Source organism: Myripristis murdjan, chromosome 1, assembly GCF_902150065.1.
Source record: "Myripristis murdjan chromosome 1, fMyrMur1.1, whole genome shotgun sequence".
NCBI classification, from domain to species: domain Eukaryota; kingdom Metazoa; phylum Chordata; class Actinopteri; order Holocentriformes; family Holocentridae; genus Myripristis; species Myripristis murdjan.
Window position 1 is genome coordinate 7,302,775 of NC_043980.1, and position 21,677 is coordinate 7,324,451.

General features: G+C 40.8%; 1 protein-coding gene across 1 annotated transcript in view; it reads right to left on the reverse strand.

The window, feature by feature from the left end:
- The window catches only part of LOC115358146 (venom factor-like), a 44,137-nt gene that overhangs the window by 18,558 nt on the left and 3,902 nt on the right, over nucleotides 1-21,677 (reverse strand). The window contains exons 3-20 of the mRNA XM_030049997.1: nucleotides 21,306-21,471; nucleotides 20,405-20,475; nucleotides 19,994-20,085; nucleotides 19,207-19,289; nucleotides 18,989-19,076; nucleotides 18,010-18,112; nucleotides 17,667-17,781; nucleotides 15,048-15,163; nucleotides 14,202-14,345; nucleotides 12,753-12,968; nucleotides 10,936-11,136; nucleotides 10,147-10,302; nucleotides 8,543-8,672; nucleotides 7,640-7,708; nucleotides 4,452-4,775; nucleotides 3,632-3,911; nucleotides 1,442-1,527; nucleotides 611-750 (exon numbers count right to left, since the gene is read on the reverse strand). Of these exons, the coding sequence (XP_029905857.1) occupies nucleotides 611-750; nucleotides 1,442-1,527; nucleotides 3,632-3,911; nucleotides 4,452-4,775; nucleotides 7,640-7,708; nucleotides 8,543-8,672; nucleotides 10,147-10,302; nucleotides 10,936-11,136; nucleotides 12,753-12,968; nucleotides 14,202-14,345; nucleotides 15,048-15,163; nucleotides 17,667-17,781; nucleotides 18,010-18,112; nucleotides 18,989-19,076; nucleotides 19,207-19,289; nucleotides 19,994-20,085; nucleotides 20,405-20,475; nucleotides 21,306-21,471 (2,580 nt within the window). The remainder of the gene's footprint in view (nucleotides 1-610; nucleotides 751-1,441; nucleotides 1,528-3,631; nucleotides 3,912-4,451; nucleotides 4,776-7,639; nucleotides 7,709-8,542; nucleotides 8,673-10,146; nucleotides 10,303-10,935; nucleotides 11,137-12,752; nucleotides 12,969-14,201; nucleotides 14,346-15,047; nucleotides 15,164-17,666; nucleotides 17,782-18,009; nucleotides 18,113-18,988; nucleotides 19,077-19,206; nucleotides 19,290-19,993; nucleotides 20,086-20,404; nucleotides 20,476-21,305; nucleotides 21,472-21,677) is intronic.

Below are 21,677 nucleotides of genomic sequence, written 5' to 3' on the forward strand. Positions count from 1 at the left end.
CAAGCTGGAAACCTTTTCCGTTTCTGTCATCACACAAGTCGCACATTTCTCCACACAACACACAAGCACTGATAGGCCCACTTTTTGTTTGTTTAGGTCCAGATGACATTGTCTGTGTTCTGCCTCTTTCATTCCACACATGGACTGCTTGCCTTCATAAAACCACTCAGACTACAAACAGCAACCATTTCCATCGGCCTGCGATGGAAATGGAAATTAGAAGGCTTTCGATACCAAAATGTTGTACCTTGAGCATAAGTTGGCATTTGACCAGCCCTGGCTAGGTCACCCAGGTGAGAGCGTTATTACAGTTTGAAAGACGCTAAACACCAAGTAATATGTTTGTACTTCCACACTAAATGATAAATATCATGAAATGATGTTAAATGATGAAAATGGCCCTGTTTTCTTTATCAGATCACCTGATTTTAATCTAGTCATCTTTGGATTTATGAAATTCACAATCTCATGTTTTTCCGAACATCTATTCCATATTTCGTACTTCTCACTCACGTATGCTGAAATGCAAAATGCTAACATATTACTTCCCAGGATAGTTGAATGAGGAAAGTGGCTGTGCTGTGGGAGAGGTTTCATTTGGTGTTCTTACACGCATTTCCTGAGAGTCGTAGTTGTGGATCACAGCTTTAATCTCGATCTGTTCCATCCTCGCCACTGAATACGGCAGCTTGAGGTCCACAAAGAAATGCTTCCATGCTTTGACGTTGTAAGGCTCAGCGACACAGAAACCTGGGAATTGAGAAGTATACTGGGGGTTATGCGAGTATGCATACTTTTAAAAACATTTTTACCGATCCTGCTTTGTCAAGGGGCTAACTGTGTGGTTTGGACTTTGGTTTGCCATGTTTACACACCCTGACACAAGCACCGACTTGAACGCAATCTGAACACTGCAAGCAACAAAATCAACAAATCAAAGGAAATCTGCAAATTTCTCATCGAGATAATTAACCAGACAAATTTAGCTAACATTTGGAGAGTCAACCAGCTGAGTGAGGTCTGCATGCTTCCTTGTTTGCATGTGATTTTAATTTCATCAACAAAATCTATTCCTAACAAAGCAAAATGGACGAGAATTTGATAAGTACATTCAAACCTCTCAGTTTTCTACAACATTAATTTGAAAGTCAGGGACAGACCTCTCAAGACTAGTGCTTGCACAGTGGTTGCATCTCTTGGGGTCAATACATTTTTATTTTTTTTTTATTTCTTTTTATTTATTTTTATTTTTATTTTTGATAATTACTTCCCAATAAGAACTTGTCCATTGAAATGACATAACATTTTGAAAGGCTAAAGCGAAAATTATATGATATGAATACAGTAAATACATTTTTCTTGGTCAAATTGTTGTTGTATTGCACAGTAATAGAAAATGTGGACATCCATTGATGTACATGTAGTAATCCTGACCTCGTACCTGTATCAGGTGATGCACTGATGGCCAGCACACCCCACTCTGTGATGCTGTCAGGCAAGACCGAGTCCACATTTAAGGATGCCAACCTGTTGATCAGATTCAATGGCAATTAATCACCTGTGACAAAGTCAGAGATAAGATAAGACAGAACTTATCTTGGATGAGAGCCACAGCTCCCTGACAAGATGTAAATATGAACCGAGGAGTAGAGCTGTATGATAGCAACATTAACTGAATAAAATCAGAGCTAAGGTACGATGGTAACCTCTTTTGTGTTTCTTCATTCGACTTTTTGTCCCAAAATTTCAGCAGCTGACTTGTAAAATATTAACTTGATGGTAAACAGTGACAGTAGCTTGGTGTTTGGATTGACATGTTGCTGCACATTGCAAACATCCACATGTATGCATGCACATGCATTTATCAGGGCTGCTTTTGTTTAATTTGACGAACAAGAGTGAGCAGAATTCAGTCTAACCTGTTGATACGATACAGCTGTTATCATTGAGCAGTGCAATGATGCAATCCAGGAAATCAAATTGGGCACAGGACTAAGGATGGACCCCGGTCTGTTTGTCCAACATTGTCATTCAAATAAGAAAAGAAAAAAACTGTGTTCACTTTTTTTCTGCAGCAGTAGCAATCATTTTGCAGCTTTGATATGTGCGTGTAGACTTCTAACACTTAAATATCTTGCTCAGGGAGATGCTTTGGTGTTTTTTGCATCATTTTATGACCATGAAATCTTCAATTGCATCCACAAAATACTAATTCGAGGTCATGGAATCCTAAAGCACATGCACAAGGTACTTTTTCTGTGCTTTCAGTGTGATCCTCTCAGAACTGGATACGGTATAGTTATGCCCAAATTTTGGTTAATCTGTACCCTCAGCCATATAAAATGGGCCCATGATTTGTTAAAGAAGTTGACAACAGCCATGTGTGTAGTTATGGATGGAGATTCTTTGATTAAGGTGTGCTTTGACAAGAGGACATTATTTATTTCATTTTTGGGCAACCTGATGCCGTAGTCTTCAAGGGCACACATGCAACAGAAGGGCATTGTGGGCACATTTGCTTTAGATCACCGCACAAATCATACAAAATGGTGGCACAATTTCATTAATTTTAGCAAATTGAGAGCATGACAGAGGTAAATCGTGCACATATGTATAGAGGGGCTGAGGTGGAGCAAGTGAGCAGTTTCAAGTTCCTGGGAATCAACATAGCAGAGAACCTGTCATGGACTTCACATATCTCTGCCCTGGTTAAAAAAGCTCAGAAACGGCTGTATTTCTTAAGGAAACTTAAGAAAGTAAAATTCCCATGCCAAGTTCTTGTCAGCTTCTACAAAGGAGCAATTGAAAGCATCCTGACTGGAAACATCACAACCTGTCATGGGATGTGCATGGCCCAGGACAGGAAGACTCTGCAACGAGTGATTAAAACTGCCCAAAACATCATTGGCACCCATCTACCAAGCCTCAGTGATATTGGGGAGGTGAGGTGCCTGCGCAGAGCCAAAAGGATCCTAAAAGACAACACCCACCCCAGCCACAGCCTGTTCACCCTGCTGCCGTCAGGCAAAAGATACAGAAGTATCCGCTGCTGTACCACCAGACTACAGAGCAGCTTCTTCCCTCAGGCTGTGAGACTACTAAATGCACCATCTGAACTCCTCCAGGCTTAGTAATTTTATTTTTTACACAATCAATTAATCAGTCAAGAGGGAACCACATTTTAATTTTATAATACAACCTGTTGTATAATGATCAATAAACTTCCATGTATCCTTGTATCCTTGTATTTTGTGACCCTGATTTAGTATTTCAGTGGCGCTATTTTCACACTGTGTATGACGGTGAATTAGGGCCACTGTAGCGAAAAAAATTATGGAGCTGGTAAAGGGGGGTAATACTCTGAGAAAAAAAATCAGAATTTCCGAGATTAAAGATGGAAATTTAAGTATGAGTCTAGTCTAGATGCGAATATTGATGAGAATATTGTGATTCTGGGCTCAAATCACCAGCATTTCCTCCTTACTAAATCCAACTATATGAGAAAAACAATTTTTTGGAGTTTTTTTTTTCTCGTAAAATCGTCAACTTTATAAGGTCAGAATTTTCAAGTTTTTTCTCATACATTTACCACTTTAATCTCAGAGAATATCTGATGCAGTCTACCACTTACCCGTCACCTCTGTCAGCCACGGCTGGCAGGTTCACATCCTTCCACAGCCAGGACTCATAAAACTTGGAGCGCAGATACACCTGAGTCTCATCCAGGTACTCGTCGTCGTCGTCGTCCAGATGCGCTGTTACCGGATCTTCTTCAAACCTTGGGATTACTCTTGCATACTGGTATACCAGATCAGGTTGAGGTATTTCACGTGCAAGTGCAACACGTCCAGCTGCTCCAGGTGGTCCAGGTGGTCCAGGTAGTCCAGGTAGTCCAGGTGGTCCTTGTCGTACTATGTGCAGACATTCATGGGAGTCATTTGATGAACATCTGTGAGGTGTGTGGTTTTTGCACGTCCTGCTCTGTCCATTTAAAATGAAAGTGTTGTCCATTGCTTTTATCAGATGTGCTTATATCACTCTAGGAGCTGTTAATATATCTGCATTCTGTGCCACAAAGACAAATTCCTGTACATTGAATGTGCTTGGTGAACAAAGTGATTCTGATTTTTATATTGACTGATTGACTGACTGGAACTAAAGCCATACCAGTTCAAAAATTCTTATCACAAAATATATGTTTCTCTATGGGGAAACAGCTTGTGGTCTCTGTAAATTTCCCTACTGTAAATGAAGTACAATAAAACAAAGGTTAAAATAAATAAATAAATAAATAAATAAATACACTTGACTGAACACTGAATGCTGAGTGACGATGCATGATGAACCTTGATGAATGTGATCAATTATTGACTTTCCCCAACAAATATTTACATTAAGACAATGGATATATGGTACATAAAATTCTGGAAATTAACTATTCATTTATTTACCTGAGGTAGTATATAGGAAATCCTTAAAACGGTTGGGCATAGCTCCTGCACTTGCTGGGAAATAATAGCGCATGAATGGATGAATGGACACAGGTGGGAGGGTGGTGGTCAGGGGCAGAGGAGTGGTCAGAGGTGGAGGGGTGGTGGGACGCCTGGTGTCAAACTCCTGGTCCCGGTAGTGGGCGCAGCAGTAGCGGAACGCCCGGATGCATTCCCAGCCCTCGGTGATGTAGAGGGAGCGTCGCGTGCAGGAGTAAGGCATGGGAATCTCCCTCAGGCCGTCCTTACAGCACCGACGCAGCAGCTTCTCCTTGTAGTGACTCTCTGGTGACAGAGGGAGCGGTGGTGGGACAGATTTAGGCAAAAAAAAAAAAAAAAAAAGAATCATCGCCTTGATCGTTTTGTGGTGGAGGAAAGGAATCGTCTCGTTATACGTGTCCACAACACGTAACCTGCACTCAAGTTTGCAGGTCACCTCAAATTTGGAAGAAGTCAGCAGTGGCTATGACATCCCTCAAGATTACTGCAAGTTGTCCTGGGCTGTAATATTCGGAGAAAAAACAACTCAGAATTTCCGAGATTAAAGTCTTATATTTACGAGATAAAGTAGTTTTTCTTATACAATTGGATTTAGTAAGGAAGAGATCCTGGTGATTTGAGCCCAGAATCACAATATTGTCATCAGCATCTGGACTTTGAAGAGACAATGCCGTGACTTGGGCCAATTCAGAAGAAAACAATATTGTGATTCTGGGCTAAAATCAGCAGGATTTCCTTGTCACTAAATCCCTTTGCAAAGTCGAATTTGATGAGGTCATCAGCTGCAGGCCTGAAACACGGCGAGCGTCAGCAAAGTGAAAAACCTGTGACTCTACAAGCTCAGAATTTTTGAGTTTTTTTCCCAATAATTTGTGAGTTTTTTTCTTGTGAATTTACAACTTTAATAATTTCTTTCCTCCTACAATGGCGGTAATACACTCACGTAGAATAACAATAATCATAATAATTATACAAAACAAAAACTCCTGTGGTTGTTTTTAAAGCAGATACTCGATGATTTCTACAATCCTCTTCAGAATCAGAATCAGAATCAGACAACTTTATTTATCCCCTAGGGGCAATTTGGTTCAGCGGTGTACCCAGATTATGCATACAAAACAAGGAAGAGAAACAGACAAAAACAGACCCATACCAAGCAGGAACAGTCAGTGTGTGGCACAGATACACAACAGGCAATAGTCAATGGACCATAAAAAATATAAAAATAAATAAATAAATAAATACATGATAATAAATACACTAATAATAGTACAGTAGTGTAGCCTTGACAGGCCCTTCAATACACAGTGCGCAGCACTGAGCTTGGTGCAGTCCAACACAAGCTCCAAGAAAAATGGAGTAGCCTACGTTTTTTTTCTTTTTTTTTTTTATTCATTCCACATTCTGCCATCGAGGTTCAGCAGCCTGATGGCACTAGGAATGAAAGATTTTGACAGACGATTTGTCTTCAGAAGTGGTGCCGTAAACCGACGGCCTGACGGCATTAAGATGAAGTCGGAGGACAGGATATGGTCAGGTAGGGAAACTATTCCTCTTGCTTTTTTGACCACCTGCCTCTCCCACAAGGAACACAAGTCTCTTTGTCGAGTGCCAATTATCTTGGAGCAAATCTTCACAATATTGTAGAGGCGGTTCTTGTCCTTGACAGAAAGGCCCCCAAACCAACAAATAAAAGAGAACGTTAAGATACTTTCAATAAAGGACTGATAAAAAATACATAAAATTCCCTTACAAACATTGAAGGAGTTTAGCCTCCTTAACAGGTGAACCCTCTGTTGGCTTCGCTTCACAATGCTCTCTGTATTAATATCAAACCTCAGTTTAGAGTCAAACACAGTTCCTAAGTATTTATATGTATCAACAATTTCAACATTTTCACCATGGATAGTACTTAATTCTAATTTTCCACAGTTCCTCCTAAAGTCAATAACAAGTTCTTTTGTCTTCGACACATTAAGGTCGAGGAAGTTTTCGTCGCACCAATTGACAAAGTCAGGGAGGGCGCTACCATGGTCAGACTCTGCGCCTTGAAGAAGAGATAAAAGTGCAGTATCATCAGAAAATTTCACTAAATAGCTGCCTTCTTTACGAGATCTGCAGCTATCTGTGTACAGGATAAAGAGGAGGGGTGACAGAACGCAACCCTGAGGTGAACCTGTGTTTGAAGCTAGGAAATCAGACATAATGCCATTAACCAAAACACTCTGTTTCCTGTCAGTTAAGAAGTTAAGAAATAATAGTGAGAACTGATCAGGTATTTTAAAATAAGATGAAAGCTGGTTTATTAGAATATGTGGCTGCATCTTGTTGAAAGCAGAAGAAAAATCTGCAAATAGAAGCCTAACATGAGATTGGGGTTTCTCCAGATGTTTGTACACCCTATCTAGGATGAAGACCTTTGCATCCTCAACCCCCCTTCCAGCCCGATAGGCAAACTGCAAGGGATCGAGTTTGTCAGACACCAAGGACATAACCTCATCTTTCAAAATTCTCTCAAAGGTTTTCATTACTAGAGACGTCAAAGCAACTGGTCTGAATTCATTTAACTCTCTAGGTTTTTTTGATTTGGGGATTGGAATTATTATTGAGGTTTTCCAAATGGATGGAAGCTGACAATGATCAGCACACAGCTGAAAGAGACTTGAAAAAATTCCACTGAGCTGGTCAGCACAGTGTTTTAAGGTGCGCCCGCAAATTGCATCGGGGCCGGCCGCCTTCCTTACATTTGTTTTCCTTAGTAAGGCGGAGACCCTGTCTTGTGGTATAACAAGATCTTTTTGCGGTACAAGAGAATCCCGCAACATATGAACATCAGAGGTAAAATCAGACCTTTCAAAACGAGAGAAAAAACTATTAAACATACCAGGCAAGTCTACATTGTTAATTCCATTAATACAGACCAGTTGTTTGGCCTCCTCTGCATACTGGTTAATGCAGGCCATTGATTTGATCTTCAATAGACTGACTAGATTTTGCCTCTGACTGCTCCATATTTCAGTGACCACTTGTTTTGTCATCGATCAAAGATGATATTCCACAGTGTGTGAGGAAGACAAAAACACCCACATTTTCTCTATCTGGGAAATTCCCAAAGCCCAGTATAACTGGGGACCTGAGAGGACACTTACCCAGTCTGGCTCTCCGCTCTAACAGTTCAGCAGAGCGCCTCCTTCTGGCACTGGCTGGACACTGCAGAGCTGTGAAAAGTTAGAGAGGGGAGAAAATCTGTAACCATGATGAACAATCAGTTTTTCTGTTGTTTCCTTATCTGGTTTTCTATCATCTGTGATCAGGGTTACACCAATATATCGTTTTGGCTTTGTACTAGACTGATACTGACATTTCATTAAAAAAATCAGTTATTGCAAAGTCAGTTTTGTCCATTTCTGGTATGACAGATATAACTGAAATAATGGATATTTTCTGTATAATTTATTGTATTTACACAAGTTGTCAGTGGAAACTCCTACCTGAATTGATCGAAATGCAACATTTTGGACAGATTCTACATTTATGAGTAATACTACTAGTAGTAGTAGCAGTAGTAGTGGCCGCAGTGGTAGTACTACTACTACTAATAACTAGCAGGCAGCAGTAGCAGCAGAAGTGTATTAGTACTAGTGTCCTTGTCCTTCAGTGGAGAGTTTTAGTGTCATTTAAATGCTATTTCAGATGATTTCTGAAGAATAAAAATAAAATTCTGGAGAAATATAATTCTGTAAAAGTCAAGTTTCAGTCCAAACATGTTGGGTGCATAATGGAGCAGAGATGAGTACAGATGTGGCTGTTGGATTTTGATTTGATGAAAAGGCAAGGAATAGCGTATGGATTATATCATTTGTCTTTCGATGGCCTTTCAAATGCCTCCTACCATTTTTTTTAAGCAAATCTTGCACCCACCCTGCGTTTCCTGACCTATGCAAGTTATCACAATTAGCCAAATAAGGGGCAGGAGGATAAATCTGTTACACATTGTAGTCTGTAGCTGCTCAGATTTGTCCAACATGGAGGCAAGCAGAGGCGTCAGATACCTTGTCTGGTGTCACTTTTGACCCCAGAGCTGGAGGAGAAGAGCAGTCCTGCGTCTGAAAACACCTTCATGCTGTTTTGGCCTCCTCCTCGGGTGCAGCCGATGTCTCCCTTCTCCACCACGTCCCAAATCTGAGGAAAACGTCCAGTGGAGGTCAGAGTTCAAAACCGGAGAACTTTGTGCTATTCCGTATTTCTTTTGGTTTTAGTACAGTACGTTGGGTGACTTGTGAAACAAACTTAATATACTAACTTCCCTTTTTCTCATTTTTATACTTCAAATATGCCTAAGTATTCAGAGAGTAACAGAAGGTAATCAGCAGAATCACAATCAGAAATACTTTACTGACCCCCGAGAGGAAATCCCTTGGATTATTGTGCTGATTACAGTTTTACATCATGAATTATGTCCAAGGGCCAGATTAAATGTGGCTATGAGCGGGATCCGGGCCCCAGGTCTTGTTTTGCCCATGGGAGCTCTACATGCGAGTTTCATTCCAGATATAAAGTGTCTACAACAGTGGTTCTCAACCTTTTTGGGGTCCTGGACCCCCTGCATATTTTTGATCGACCCTGAGGGTAAGATAGATCCGGCAGACCAGACCTGACTGGATACCACGGCCGGTGCCGGCCAGCATCAGGTCTGCCGGATCTCCGTGCACACAGACTGCTGTACTTTCATTATAAACCGACTTTTGTTTATCCGCGGTTGCAGCAGCATAACGGACAATGACACAGACAACATGGTTGATTATTGATTGCGCAACGCGGCCATTCGCCGGTAATCGCGCTGCGCGCATTAAACAGTTTTGCAGAGGCAGGAGGAAAGTTGCATGATTTACGTCGTATCAACGTTCGCGCGCTGCGTGCGTGACCGTGCATGTGCTCGTGCATGTGCTCGTGTATGCGCCCGTACCATGCTGAAGCACACCCCTTCCAACCGTGCCAGAGCGGGGGACGTGTATTGTATTCAAGCACGGAATGGAGCGATCACACTAGTCAAATCATCCGGATTTTAGGGGCAAACATGCCTGGGCGCTCCTTACACTTGTGAAACAGATGGAATTAGAGAAAAAAAGTCCTTTTACCCTCTCTAGTTTAGGTAGATAAAGGTCTCAGTCACATTTGAGTAAAATAATCTTATTTCTATAAATGTAATAGAATCTTTTTAAAAAGATATTTTATTTTCACGGACCCCTTGCAATTACACCACGGACCACTAGGGGTCCGCGGACCCCCAGTTGAGAAACACTGGTCTACAACACATGAACAGACCAAATATGTCAATAAAGTGAAAGATGTTTCAGTGTGTACTTCCCTTAATGTTAATGTTGATGTTTCTCCCCATGTCTTACTATGCGGTAAACTGCACTAACCTTTTGCTGAATCCCACATGAGCTTGCTGTATCTACTCATACTAAAAGGCTAATGTGAGTATTGTATGTCCCATTATTTTATTATATGTGATCATATGGGCGCTCCTTTGTGCTATTTTCAACATTTCAGCCACCTGAATCCCCCGTGAGCAGCATCAGATGCTCTCGTTCAAGCCCAGCACATTTAATTGTGAAGGCCGTCATTCTTCACAGGCGATGTCGACACACACCTTGCTCTGCGTCAGTCTCTCCCTGCTGAGCAGATACACAGCGTTGTCCACAGCCACCAGGTTGACCTTCGCCCCCGGATCACCTCTGACCTTAAACCTGAGCTGCTTTCCGGGACTGTATTCACGATATCTGTCGTCCGCCGGCCCAACGTTCAGCTGGGGGGGGGCAGAGGGGGTAAGACAGTTAATAAAAATGTACTGGAAGAAGGATAAAATACAAGAAGTAAGTCTCCTGAGTTCTCTTAGGTTGAGGAGGCTCCCTTTGTTCTTTGCTCCTCACTATATTCTCATCAGCATCTGGACTTTGAAGAGACATTGCTGTGATTTAGTCCGATTCAGAGGAAAACAGTACTGTGATTCTGGGCTAAAATCACCAGGATTTCCTTGTTACTAAATCTGATAGTAAAAAAAAAATATCCGATTTTTTTTTTTTTTTTTTTTTTTATCATAAGTTTGAGGGAGTTTTTTAAATATTACTCCATACCTTTTTTCCCCCCACAGTCTGCCTAATGTGCCAATATACATTTCTAATGTCAGCCAGTGTGAATGTAACATCATTTTCACCACTGGAATAAAAATGAAAACTTCTGGAATATTTATCTGTCCTCCATTCTCATCTTGTGTTTTGCAATTGCATTTAAGCTGGAGAGAAACTGTCAAAAAGGACAAGGATATTGAAAAGGACCAAGAGTGTTTTTTTTTTTTTCTGCACGCTGACCTCTGACCCCAGCAGTGAGCAGCAGAAAACTGGAGCCAGGTTTACACCTTCCCGAACCACGGCAGACTCACCCCTCCTACACAGGAATCATCCACGTCCACCCAGATGGAGTCAGCCACCACCTCGTCTCGCCCCGCCCAGGGAACTTTGTAAAACGCCAGGATGCGGAACGATGGCATCATCTCCTTGGTAACCGCCAGGGCGACGCTGCTGATCACCTGACTGGACACGTCCATCCGCTTGGCCACAATGATTTTGCCTTTGTTGATCACCTGAGCACAGGAGCATTAGATTTTTGATTTTTCACGTTTTGACATTTTCAGTAACAGTAAACAGCAACAATGTATAATCTAAATAATCAAGACTGTTTAATGATTTAGCCAAAACATTAGGTTTGTGTGAGTAAAAGATGCTTTTTTAAAAACTGAGTATGAACCAGGATTGAATATAATTATGTCAGGGCATGTCCTGGACTTGTTTGGGAAGACACGGTGGTTTCCAAGGCAGGTACCTGCATGCGGACACTACTGTTTTTAGGTCCAAGAAAGATCTAAATAAGGAAAAAGAGAAGGCAGGCCCCCCAGCTTCATTGCAAAAGCTGTACAGTGCTCTGAACTCGGCTGACTCCTGAGCATCATCCTTGAAGACTAATTTTTTTGGCACATGTGAGCACTTTTTCCTGATCTGATCCGGCCACATCAACTCATCCATGACAGACTCAGGACCCATGATGTTTAGACAGTGTAGATGTTGGGATAACTGCTGGTGATTAGTTCCTAGTTAATGACTGTCAGTGCTGGATTATGCTATGACGTCCAAAAAAAATTAATGAGACTAACTTTTATTTGTTTTTATCACCTGACTGCAGCGGCAAGTGGATTCAAACTGTTGTCAGCCAGTTCAATTTCTTATCTGCTTGATTTTATTTTATTTAAAATCACATAAATGGCCATTAGGCCTGCCACTAATCCCAGCTGCAGGCAGCATTTACCAGCCAGAAAAATACCACAGATCCATGATTTCAAACAATATGGCAGCCGGCCAAAAAGACACTGTGCAACTGGTTATTTCAACTGGCGGCCCACGGCCCACATCTGGCTCAGAGGCAACTGCCGAGTGGCCCAGCAAGCTTTAATTAAGTAGGCTATTTTAACAGCGATTTTAATGTTTTAATTGTAATAATATATTGTAAAAAAAAATGTTAATAGCGATGTTACTGTGTAGCCTAAATGGTTAAAGCACTGTGAGCGTGGTAGGCAAAGGCTCTACCAAAAATACGTCTCTGTCAACCCTGAAACGTAAAAGTGTCAGTAATGAAAACTGTGGGTGTTACTCTGCCTGGACTGACAAACACTTATTTTTGATTTTATTTTACCGCCATCTCCTAACACAAAACCAAAGTGTTTAATTTCCAAAGACATCTCTTATTTTTAATCTGTTTCTGCACTTTATGATATGCTTGGGTCTGACCAAAAATATAGATATTTATAAATATATTTTTTTTAATTTCAGAAGTGCAACAGTAAACATTGCTTTTTTCACTACATCCATTTGCGGTGTTCAAAATTTGTCATCACCAAAAGCTTAAAAAAGGTTTTAAATAGCCTGCTTTATTTATCCTTCTGCAATAGTCTACCAGTGTGTTGAGACAAATTTTCTTGTTTCCAAAGTCGAGGATTTTCTCAAATCAAATATTGTACTGCTTGTAGTGGAGATGTCTGTCTTATTTAAAGATACCGTCACTGCTGTTCAGCCAAGACGACAGGAAAAAGGTAAATTACTCCACCCCAACGGCACATTTTTTGCCCACTTGTGTGAAAAATAAGGATTTTCGATTTAATGCTGTTTTAAATGACTTTTTTTTTGCAGTGTGGTGCGCTCATCTCACCAGGTAGGTGAGGTGTTTGATGAATTCTCTGAGGGCCAGCTCTCCAGTCTTGATGGTCATCGTCACGGCCAGACTGTCCCCTGCAGACACCGTGTTGGTCCCTGTGGAGATGTACAGGTAGTTCTGCTCGCTGGTGCTCTGGGGCATGTAGGGCTGCACCGTGCTCTGGTATCTGGCCTGCTGCTCCGGGCTCAGGTTCCCCCCTGTGGTCTCAGCCTGGCATGCAAATTCAAAAAAAAAAAAAAAACGCCTGTGATAAACTGATTCCTGTTGTCCAGCAGATGCATAGGATAAAATTCTGACGACATTAAAAATTTTACAAACTCCAAAATAATCATGAGTGACATCTGTGCTCGTTAATAATAATAAAGTTTCTCCAGCCATCAGCACAGATGACTCAAAGTTTATTTTAGCACATACCGAGATTTCTGTCTTTAAGAGAAAAAAAAAAAAAAAAACTAAATATATAACTAAATAAATACAAACACACAAACATACATAGATAATGATAATAATAAACTTGACACCCACTGGTATTTCAACACCCAATCCCAGTTGAGTCATTGGCTCCTGTCTTAGTCCTAGCAATTAATGTTATGTGTTACTTTCATTTTAATTTCCTCATGGGGGATCCATAAAGTCTCATTTTTGCTTTTATGCTATGCTTTTATGCTTGATCAGGTTATTTTACAGGAAACCCCACACAATGCAGGGAAAATATTTTATGATGTCATGACTGTACCGTTTAGAAGTAAGTATGCTTTGGGGCGTATTGTCATTTTTTTTTCAGCAGCAAAAAACACAGACTCTGGATGAACTATGACTGATATGTATCTAACTTAGTGAAACGCGTGTTCACTTTTCACAGGAAAGAGGTGTGCCTCTCCCATGACCATGCAGTAAAAACTGATTTATACCATCTGAAATGAGTAAGACATTTCCTCTCATAGAATGGAAGAATTTCACAATAACAAATAACAAGGGTATAGTGAAGTCTCAAATGAACTGCTTTTGCTGATTGAATGCTCTGTGAATCAGCTCTTGACACACTAGTAGTTGGCTCCTGTTATAAAGTAAGATAACCTGGATACTTAAATGATGCCTGTGAGGAAAACAGGCCAACACATCAGGAAACAGCCTAATAAAAGGATTAAAAAAAAAAAAAAAACAGAGTAGTGATAAGCACAGGGGAACTGATAGTTAAAATATTCTGACATGACATTGTTAACACCTGAACATAAATAGAAGAAATATATAGATGGAAATATGAAAAAATGAAAGCAGATCTACGTAACAGTGTATCAAGAACAATGTAATTTCTGATTATGTGATTATGTGATGTTACTTTTACACACAAATTAGACACGGTTCAGTAAAGCACAGACATGATTTGCAGAAATGGACTTTTGTCAAGACTGTAAACTAAAAGACAGGCAAGGCTGTACTGACGGAGATGATTTGTGGGCGCAGCTCTGCGGCCATGTTGACGGTGGCTCTGGTTTTGCCGGAGCTGACCAGAAGCGGCACATCCATCAGATTCAGCTGGACCTTGACGTTACGGGCCGGAGAACCGTCATGGTGGCTCACCTGGATCTGGAGAGGTTGGGAGGAACTTTGCTTGTTATTTTATTTGCATTAGGTCGTGTTTTACATTTTGGTATTTCACTGATAGCAATCTAGACCACATATGTCAAACTCAAGGCACAATTCTATCCGGCCAGTGAGATGATTTTTGATTTTCTATTAATATAGGCAAGTGACATATTGCCCACAATGTGGATTCTACAAACCCTAACTTGCACTGCAACATCTTGCGCTATTAGCACAAAAAATAAATAAAATAAAATAAAATAAAAACTGATGAAACAGTTGATCATTTGAAAGGATTCAGGGTGGACTATTTTCATGTCATTTTCCACTTTAATCAGTTTGGTTTTTAATATCCTTGTTTTGTTTAATAGGAAGACATTTTATTGAGGAATGCTTCATGCAAAGTTTGTATTTGTGTATGAGTCATTATTTTGACCCAGGGCATATTTTGATGAAAGGTTTGACCAGTTTGGGTCAAAAATGCTCTACATTGGCAACGTCTGGTCCTCGAATTCGGTTGTGATTTTTTTAATATGGCCCATTAAATGATTGAGTTTGGCACCTTGATCTACAGAGCAACCAACGACGGTTAGTGCTTTGCTCAAGGACAGATGGCTGTTTCTGTGTGAGGCCTTACAGTCAAATGAACCGGTGGAAATGCCAGGTTTTACAGCTTTAGACTGAAAACTAGACACTGGTCTTTACCGTGAAGTCAAAGGGCATGCCTGGCTTGAAGAACTTTGGCATGTCTCTGAATGACAGGACGTACGGAGACTCCACAATCTTAATGCCAGTCTTTTCAGCTTCAACCAGGTCGCTGCCTACGCAGGAGAAAAGAGATGCGAATTTAGGATATGACACACATCGGGATAAAAAGAAAAAGTATTAAATAATTCCTAAATGACCAGCAGCCTGAGGTTTCTTCAATATTTTGGTCGCAAAACACTTCATATTATTGTTGGTCCACCTTTCAAACAGTCTCTCTTTAACATTGCTGATAATGTTTATCTGGGCGGGTGAAAACTGTAAGCATACATACACGTATAAAAAGATTATATCAGTTTTGTGCTATGGAAAATGAGACTAAAATCTGAGTATACTAAATGTAATTCCAATATAATTTAATTAAACCTGCTGCAGTGACTTTTCACAGTGAGTCACTCAAAACACAAACAAAAAGCTGAGTCCAAGTCACAAGTTACTAGATGTTGCTGCTATCAGTGTTGATGAAAAGAAAATGATTTATGTAGCAGTTGAAATCAGACAAAGAGAAACACAAGAAACAAGGATTTAAAGTAGAAAAGATCAAAAGGAATTCAATAAAAAAATAAGATCACAAAAACGCAAGATTGAAAAGTTGTGTAGTGGCCAACAATACAGTAAACAATAACGTATCTGAAAAGAACGAAAGAAAAACAATCAAGATAACTCTGAGATGAACCTGCAGGCAGATTGAAACTGCACGGTGGTTTTTAAAGGCCCAGAGGTTATGAAACCTGCCTGACCGACTGTTTGTTTTGTTCTTACGTGAAATGACACATTCAAACAACAATCATTATTTCCCGGCAGCAGCAACATGCCTTAGCGTCTCTGTGGCAAAGCAAGGCCAGTGGCCTCGTTTCCCCCTGCACAGCAAAGTTTCTGTCCCTCTGTGTTTGTCCACGGGGCTGAAGGGCACGTCGATACACATCTAGGCACACACTACGTTTCAGCTGGAGAAATCCATCGTATTTGACTCCATGTGGAAAAACAAACTTTCAGTTCAGTATTTGCAGACATTATTGACAGAGGTGTGATTAGACCAACTGATTAACTGACTGAACCCAGTGCAACCACAGTCTTGTACTGCTAATAATTCAGCAAAACACTGATGGCCATGCCTGTGGCTCAGTTGCTCAGCATTTCAGAGGAAGGAACAGCAAATAGACTATGGACCCTATCTTACAAAGCGGCACCAACTCGATGCAAGTGTCTTTGCTACTTTCCAACCAGTGCAGTCGTCATTTTCCCGTCCAGCACCAACACTGTTGAAACAGCAAATGCACTTGTGCCCCTCTGAGCGCCCGCGGTCTGAAAATGAGGCATGGTTAGACGGGTTTTTCTGCACTGCCATGTTGAAAGCGATTGTGCGATTGACCAATAAAAACCAGGTCTGAAGTCAGTGACACAGTTTTCACTGTTATTTACAGACCATTATCAAGATGGTAACTTGCTTCTACATAGGGGGCACGAACGCATCAGGAACACCTGCTTCACCTCAGGGAGCGTCGATGGAGTCCTGCTGTTGCTGTGGATTCAACAGCAACCCACCAAGGTGCAGCCACACCTGGCTTTTAAAGGGAACAGGAGACGGCACTCTGCTTGGATCACTGCATGTTACGCCCATGATTAATTGAGACTAAGTACAACCCTTTGGAATCAGGCACCTGGAGCAATGACTCTTTTTTCCACTGTTAAAATAGTAAAAGTGGACATGGACACGCCCTAAACGTATGTGTGCCACGTTCCTGAGATGTTGTGTCATTAAAATAGAAAATGAAAGTCTGTTTTCTTTTTACATGTCTGGCTCTGTTCTGCCAAAGACTATGCAGACTGGAGTTCAGGTTAAAAGAAGCTTTGTCATTTATCATTTCTGACCAGTTTTGTCTTTGCCAGTGAAGCTTGCCAGTTAGCTGACAAGCTGGAAAACTGGGGTTTGCTGGCTCCACATCGAGGTTACTTCTGTCTCCAGAGCAGCTTTGCCTCAGATCAATGAAAGGCTGCAGCTGATGATTATTATTTCCTGAAACAATGGTGTCAGGGACAGTACAGATTTGCTCCAATCACCGACAGGTCCAGATTCTGACTGTGAACGTGATAAATCCAATCCAGTACAGTTTATTCTAATCTTTTCAAACTCAAATTCATTCATGACGCCTGGAGGAGGAGCCGTGCTGATTTTGGTGAAGCCGTCACCTTTTCTCAAGCACGACCATGAAATAACCTTGTTCCCCGGCTCTCTGCTCTGTACAGGAACAACAACCCACCCATCAACTGAGTCTAGTCTGACCACCAGCTTAAAAAAAAAAAAGTTTAATTTTTCTAAAACGACGTTTTCTGTCAATCGACCAGTTGACTAATTAAACAACTAAGCATTTCAGCATCAGATTTTTTAAGACGCAAAGACTAACCTGATCATGGCTTTTGGTTGCATTTTCATTGCTGTGCTTGTGACTATGACATGCTACATGTTTAACTACTCTGTGTGTGTGTGTGTGTGTGTGTGTGTGTGTGTGTGTGTGTGTGTGTGTGTGTGTGTGTGTGTGTGTGATCATGAAGTCCTACCTGAATTGGTGAGCACCGAGGCCTTGACATACACAGAGCTGCCCACTACAGATCTGATGTTGGGGTAGGCGCTCCTGATCTCGTCCATGCTCAGTTTGACGACTCCTCCATCCACCTACAGGCAGTGCATCATTTCATTAAAAGCATTTTGATTTTCTGAAGCAAACACTTCTGTTTGCTTCAGAAAGTGCTATATAGATCAAGCTTTACTTACATACTAACTTGTTATTGGATCTTCACTGTGACACGTCATGACTGGGAATTCCCTCCCTGTCCTAAATATCTAGTTTGCTGGTAAATCAGTGAGAGCAGCTGGTGACTGTGAGGATGAACTTTTACTCACATCAGACACATGCTTCACCGTTGGTAACCGCCTCATCTCGTTGTTCGTCTGCACCCCGAACACCACGTACGCCTTTCCCTGGACCGGCTCTCCATACAGGTACCTGAGAGGCAGCACAGTGTCATCGACATAGGTTTACATTATATAAATGTGGAGGAGAGTATTCACACACTCGTATCCTTAAAATTAGTTATTAGTAAACAACATTTCAGCAAATGAGACTTCATCAGGGGAACTTGATGCTTATTTGTCAAAATGTTGCTATTAATAAATCATTTTAAAATATAGAAAAAAGGGATATATCTACAGTATATGAATGATTTCATTCCAAAACAATATGTCCACCATTAAAAGCACTCACTCTCCCATACTGACAACTGGCAGAACAGTTTAGCACATTATGGGTGAAATTAAGATTCAGCTCAAATTTTGCAACTTTTTGCCTCTATAAGGGACTTTATAATGAAAGGTTACACTTTACACATTCTGGCAGCATCAAAATCAGGCAGACAATAGCCCATTCAAAAGAATACTGCAACATTTTGGGCAAAATACCCTTTTAACGACTTACCCAGACTGAGAAAACATGTTCAATACCATTTTCTCCTCTGTGGGCCCGTTCTTACATCCAGCACAGAGCAACATCAAGCATGAAGAAGGTGTCATTGCTAGTTTCCAGCTGGCACAGTTTCCAGTTAGATTGTTAAAATGGAGCCCTGCACGTCTATTGGTTCGTCTTCTATGAGTACCATTTTTTTGTTAGCTTAGCATAACATGAAATGTTACCCATATGAACCAAACCTCTAGACGTACAGAGGTGAATGGTATCAAACATTCAGTCTCAGTCTTGGTAACTTGGAAAAACAATATTATGCCCAAAATTTTGGAGTAGTCCTTCAAGACTTGGGTTTAGAGTTAGGATTACATTTAAGGTAAGGTTGGGTTGCAGTCAGTGAGGAACCACAACGATGTGACTTACTTGGCTGAGATTTCTACCTCCAGTTCCGTGTCGTCCAGTTTGAGGTAGGACTTCTTCGGTGTCAAGGTAACATTGAAGGCAGGGAGCACTGAGACACAATACACCTTGTGAATTTACAGTGTTACAGACTCACTACTGAATGTTGCTGACATGTTTAGCTGTCGCCACCACGTTACAGAAAACACACACTGCATCCCAGCTGCTTAAATATGACCTACCGTACTTCTTCACTTCAAACTGGGAGCTGAATGTGTTCTGCGGCCAGTGGTCAAACTTGGCGATCACTTTCCATGTTCCTTCACTGCAGGAGACCAGAGTCAATCATGTTAGAGATGGCGCATAAAAATGAGCAAACTCAGTATTTGATGTAAAAATGCTATATGTGGTATTTTTAAATATCATTATATTATTGGCAAATGAATTACAGTATCTCGGTACAGCTAAAGAAATGAGACCACGGTTGAGATGCCAGTGGTATTGCAAGCGCAAATTTATCAAAGACTGTTGCTGCTTGCCGTCTTTGTCTCAACTGAAGATAAACATGTTGGATGTGATGTTTTTCCTCAACCTTGCACTTGTTCCACCATCTGCTCTTGCGATAAATTTTACCGTATCAGTAATGCTCTTGACTGGTTATGGTAATTATACCAATTTCTCAGAAACTAACGATTTATTCATGTTAAAATGCTCTACATTTAAAGCAGTGACCAGTGCACTTCTTATTCAAATTCCTAGATGAAAAAAAAAAAAGACTGAGTAACGGTCTCGCATTCCTCAATGAATAATGAGCTGCCCTTAATCAAAGACTCAAAATTTATTCGTGTTGAGCTGCTCATTGTCTCCAGTAGAATCATCTGGTTGCACCGAGCAGAGTGAAAAAGTGAATGTGAAGCAGGGTGGCACTGAATAAAATGTGCATACCCCTGGATGGATAAATATTAAATTCAGTATCCATAATTCCCCCTCAAAGCTGTGGAAGTTAACAGAAATAGAAGTAGAAATTACTTGACAATTTCTGAAAGAACGAAAGTGTCAGGGAAGACACCGTCGATGGCTCTGGTCCTGGCAGTCTGTTTGACCACCACACCGTCCGGATTCTGAAACACACACACACACACACACACACACATTTGAGCAAGATCTTACCCATCCCTATGAAATGGAAAATGTTTGAAAAGTATTGCCACAACCGGTAGTAAGTTTACAAATTTGCAGAACACCTCGAAAAGATCAAAAACAGATCGCAGATAATCCCAAAGGATTTCAAATTATGTTATTCAGACTCTATAACAGAGATACTCTCTTTCTTTTATTTCATTTATTCCTTTGACATCCAACCATCCTCGTGTGCACAATTTTTTACATGTCAATACTGAAAAAGGAAAAAAAGTCACATTTAAAATGATCATTTGTTACCTGGAACTCCACCGTGATGGAGCTGTCAAAGGCCTTGAAGGATGGAGATGACACCAAGGCTCTGCACCGCACTGGAGAGAGAGAGAGAGAGAGAGAGAGAGAGAGAGATGAAAGGAGTCGTAGACATACAGAAAGAACACCAGAAGGATTTGCTTTGGAACATTTATTAATCAACTATTAATTAGCTGGGTGGGACATTAATACATTAACTCAACAAAATATCACCAGGACCCAGCAGGATGCTAATTTTCAGTTGCCTCCTGATATTGCTTTGCTCCAATGAAAGCATATGTCGCCTCTGGCATTTCCATTGCAACTGCATTTTGAAGATGACCTGTCTAACGTATTCAGTTTGGTTCATTTGACATTACACGCTTTTGTCAGCTGAGTTGTATTTCATGACTCAAATAAGGTTCATGTTTTGCACTCCTTTGAATGTCATAAATATTGTCTGAAATAATGTTCTGTGTATCGACAAATACTTTTAAAATGGCTCAGCACTGGCTAACTCAGCCGGATGCAAACCCTGAGTGGTTACTTCCAAAAGCCTGTATTGTTACCATTATTTTTAATACTACTACTACTGCAAATATGATTAGTACCACAACCGCAAATACTACTTCCACTACTGTTACGTTTTCTACTATTAACACCGCCACAACAACCCCTTCATCTGCCATTGAAAAGTAGGTTTAAGTAGGTTTTGACTGTCTTTCCCGGAAAGACAAAAAAAGTTACACTCTTTGAATTGAAAAGGTGCAGTTTAAAAATGCTGATTTGAAACTGAACTTAATTCAGGCCAAAAAGCAACTTGTGGTCTTCCAGCTCCAAGTCCTTTAACATTTATTCTGTTTATTTGTTTCGAGACCGGTGACCTAGTAGCAGTATTTCCAGTCCTCACCAGTATCTCCAGGGTTGTAGATGGGTTTGTCTGTTTGGATGAAGATGTAGCCTCTGTGAAAGGACACCATCAGTATCCTCTCCTCAGAGTGGTAGCCCTCAAAGGTCACCTTCAGGTACACAAACTTGTTCTTCGTATCGTCTCGATTCAGCAGCTCAGAGGTAAGCTGGGAAAGAAGAAGACACTGAGGTTCAGCAGAAGCAGAATGAGGATCAGCTGCAACACAGAAGGCTGATGTCTGAACTGGTAGCAACAGAACAGCTGGAGCATAAAAAACATCTCATTTACTACTGTTAGATTTCCTCTTGCAAAAATGAAAAAAACAATGTTGATGCTGAAGCTGCATGGAGTCATAGATCTTTGTCAGGCATG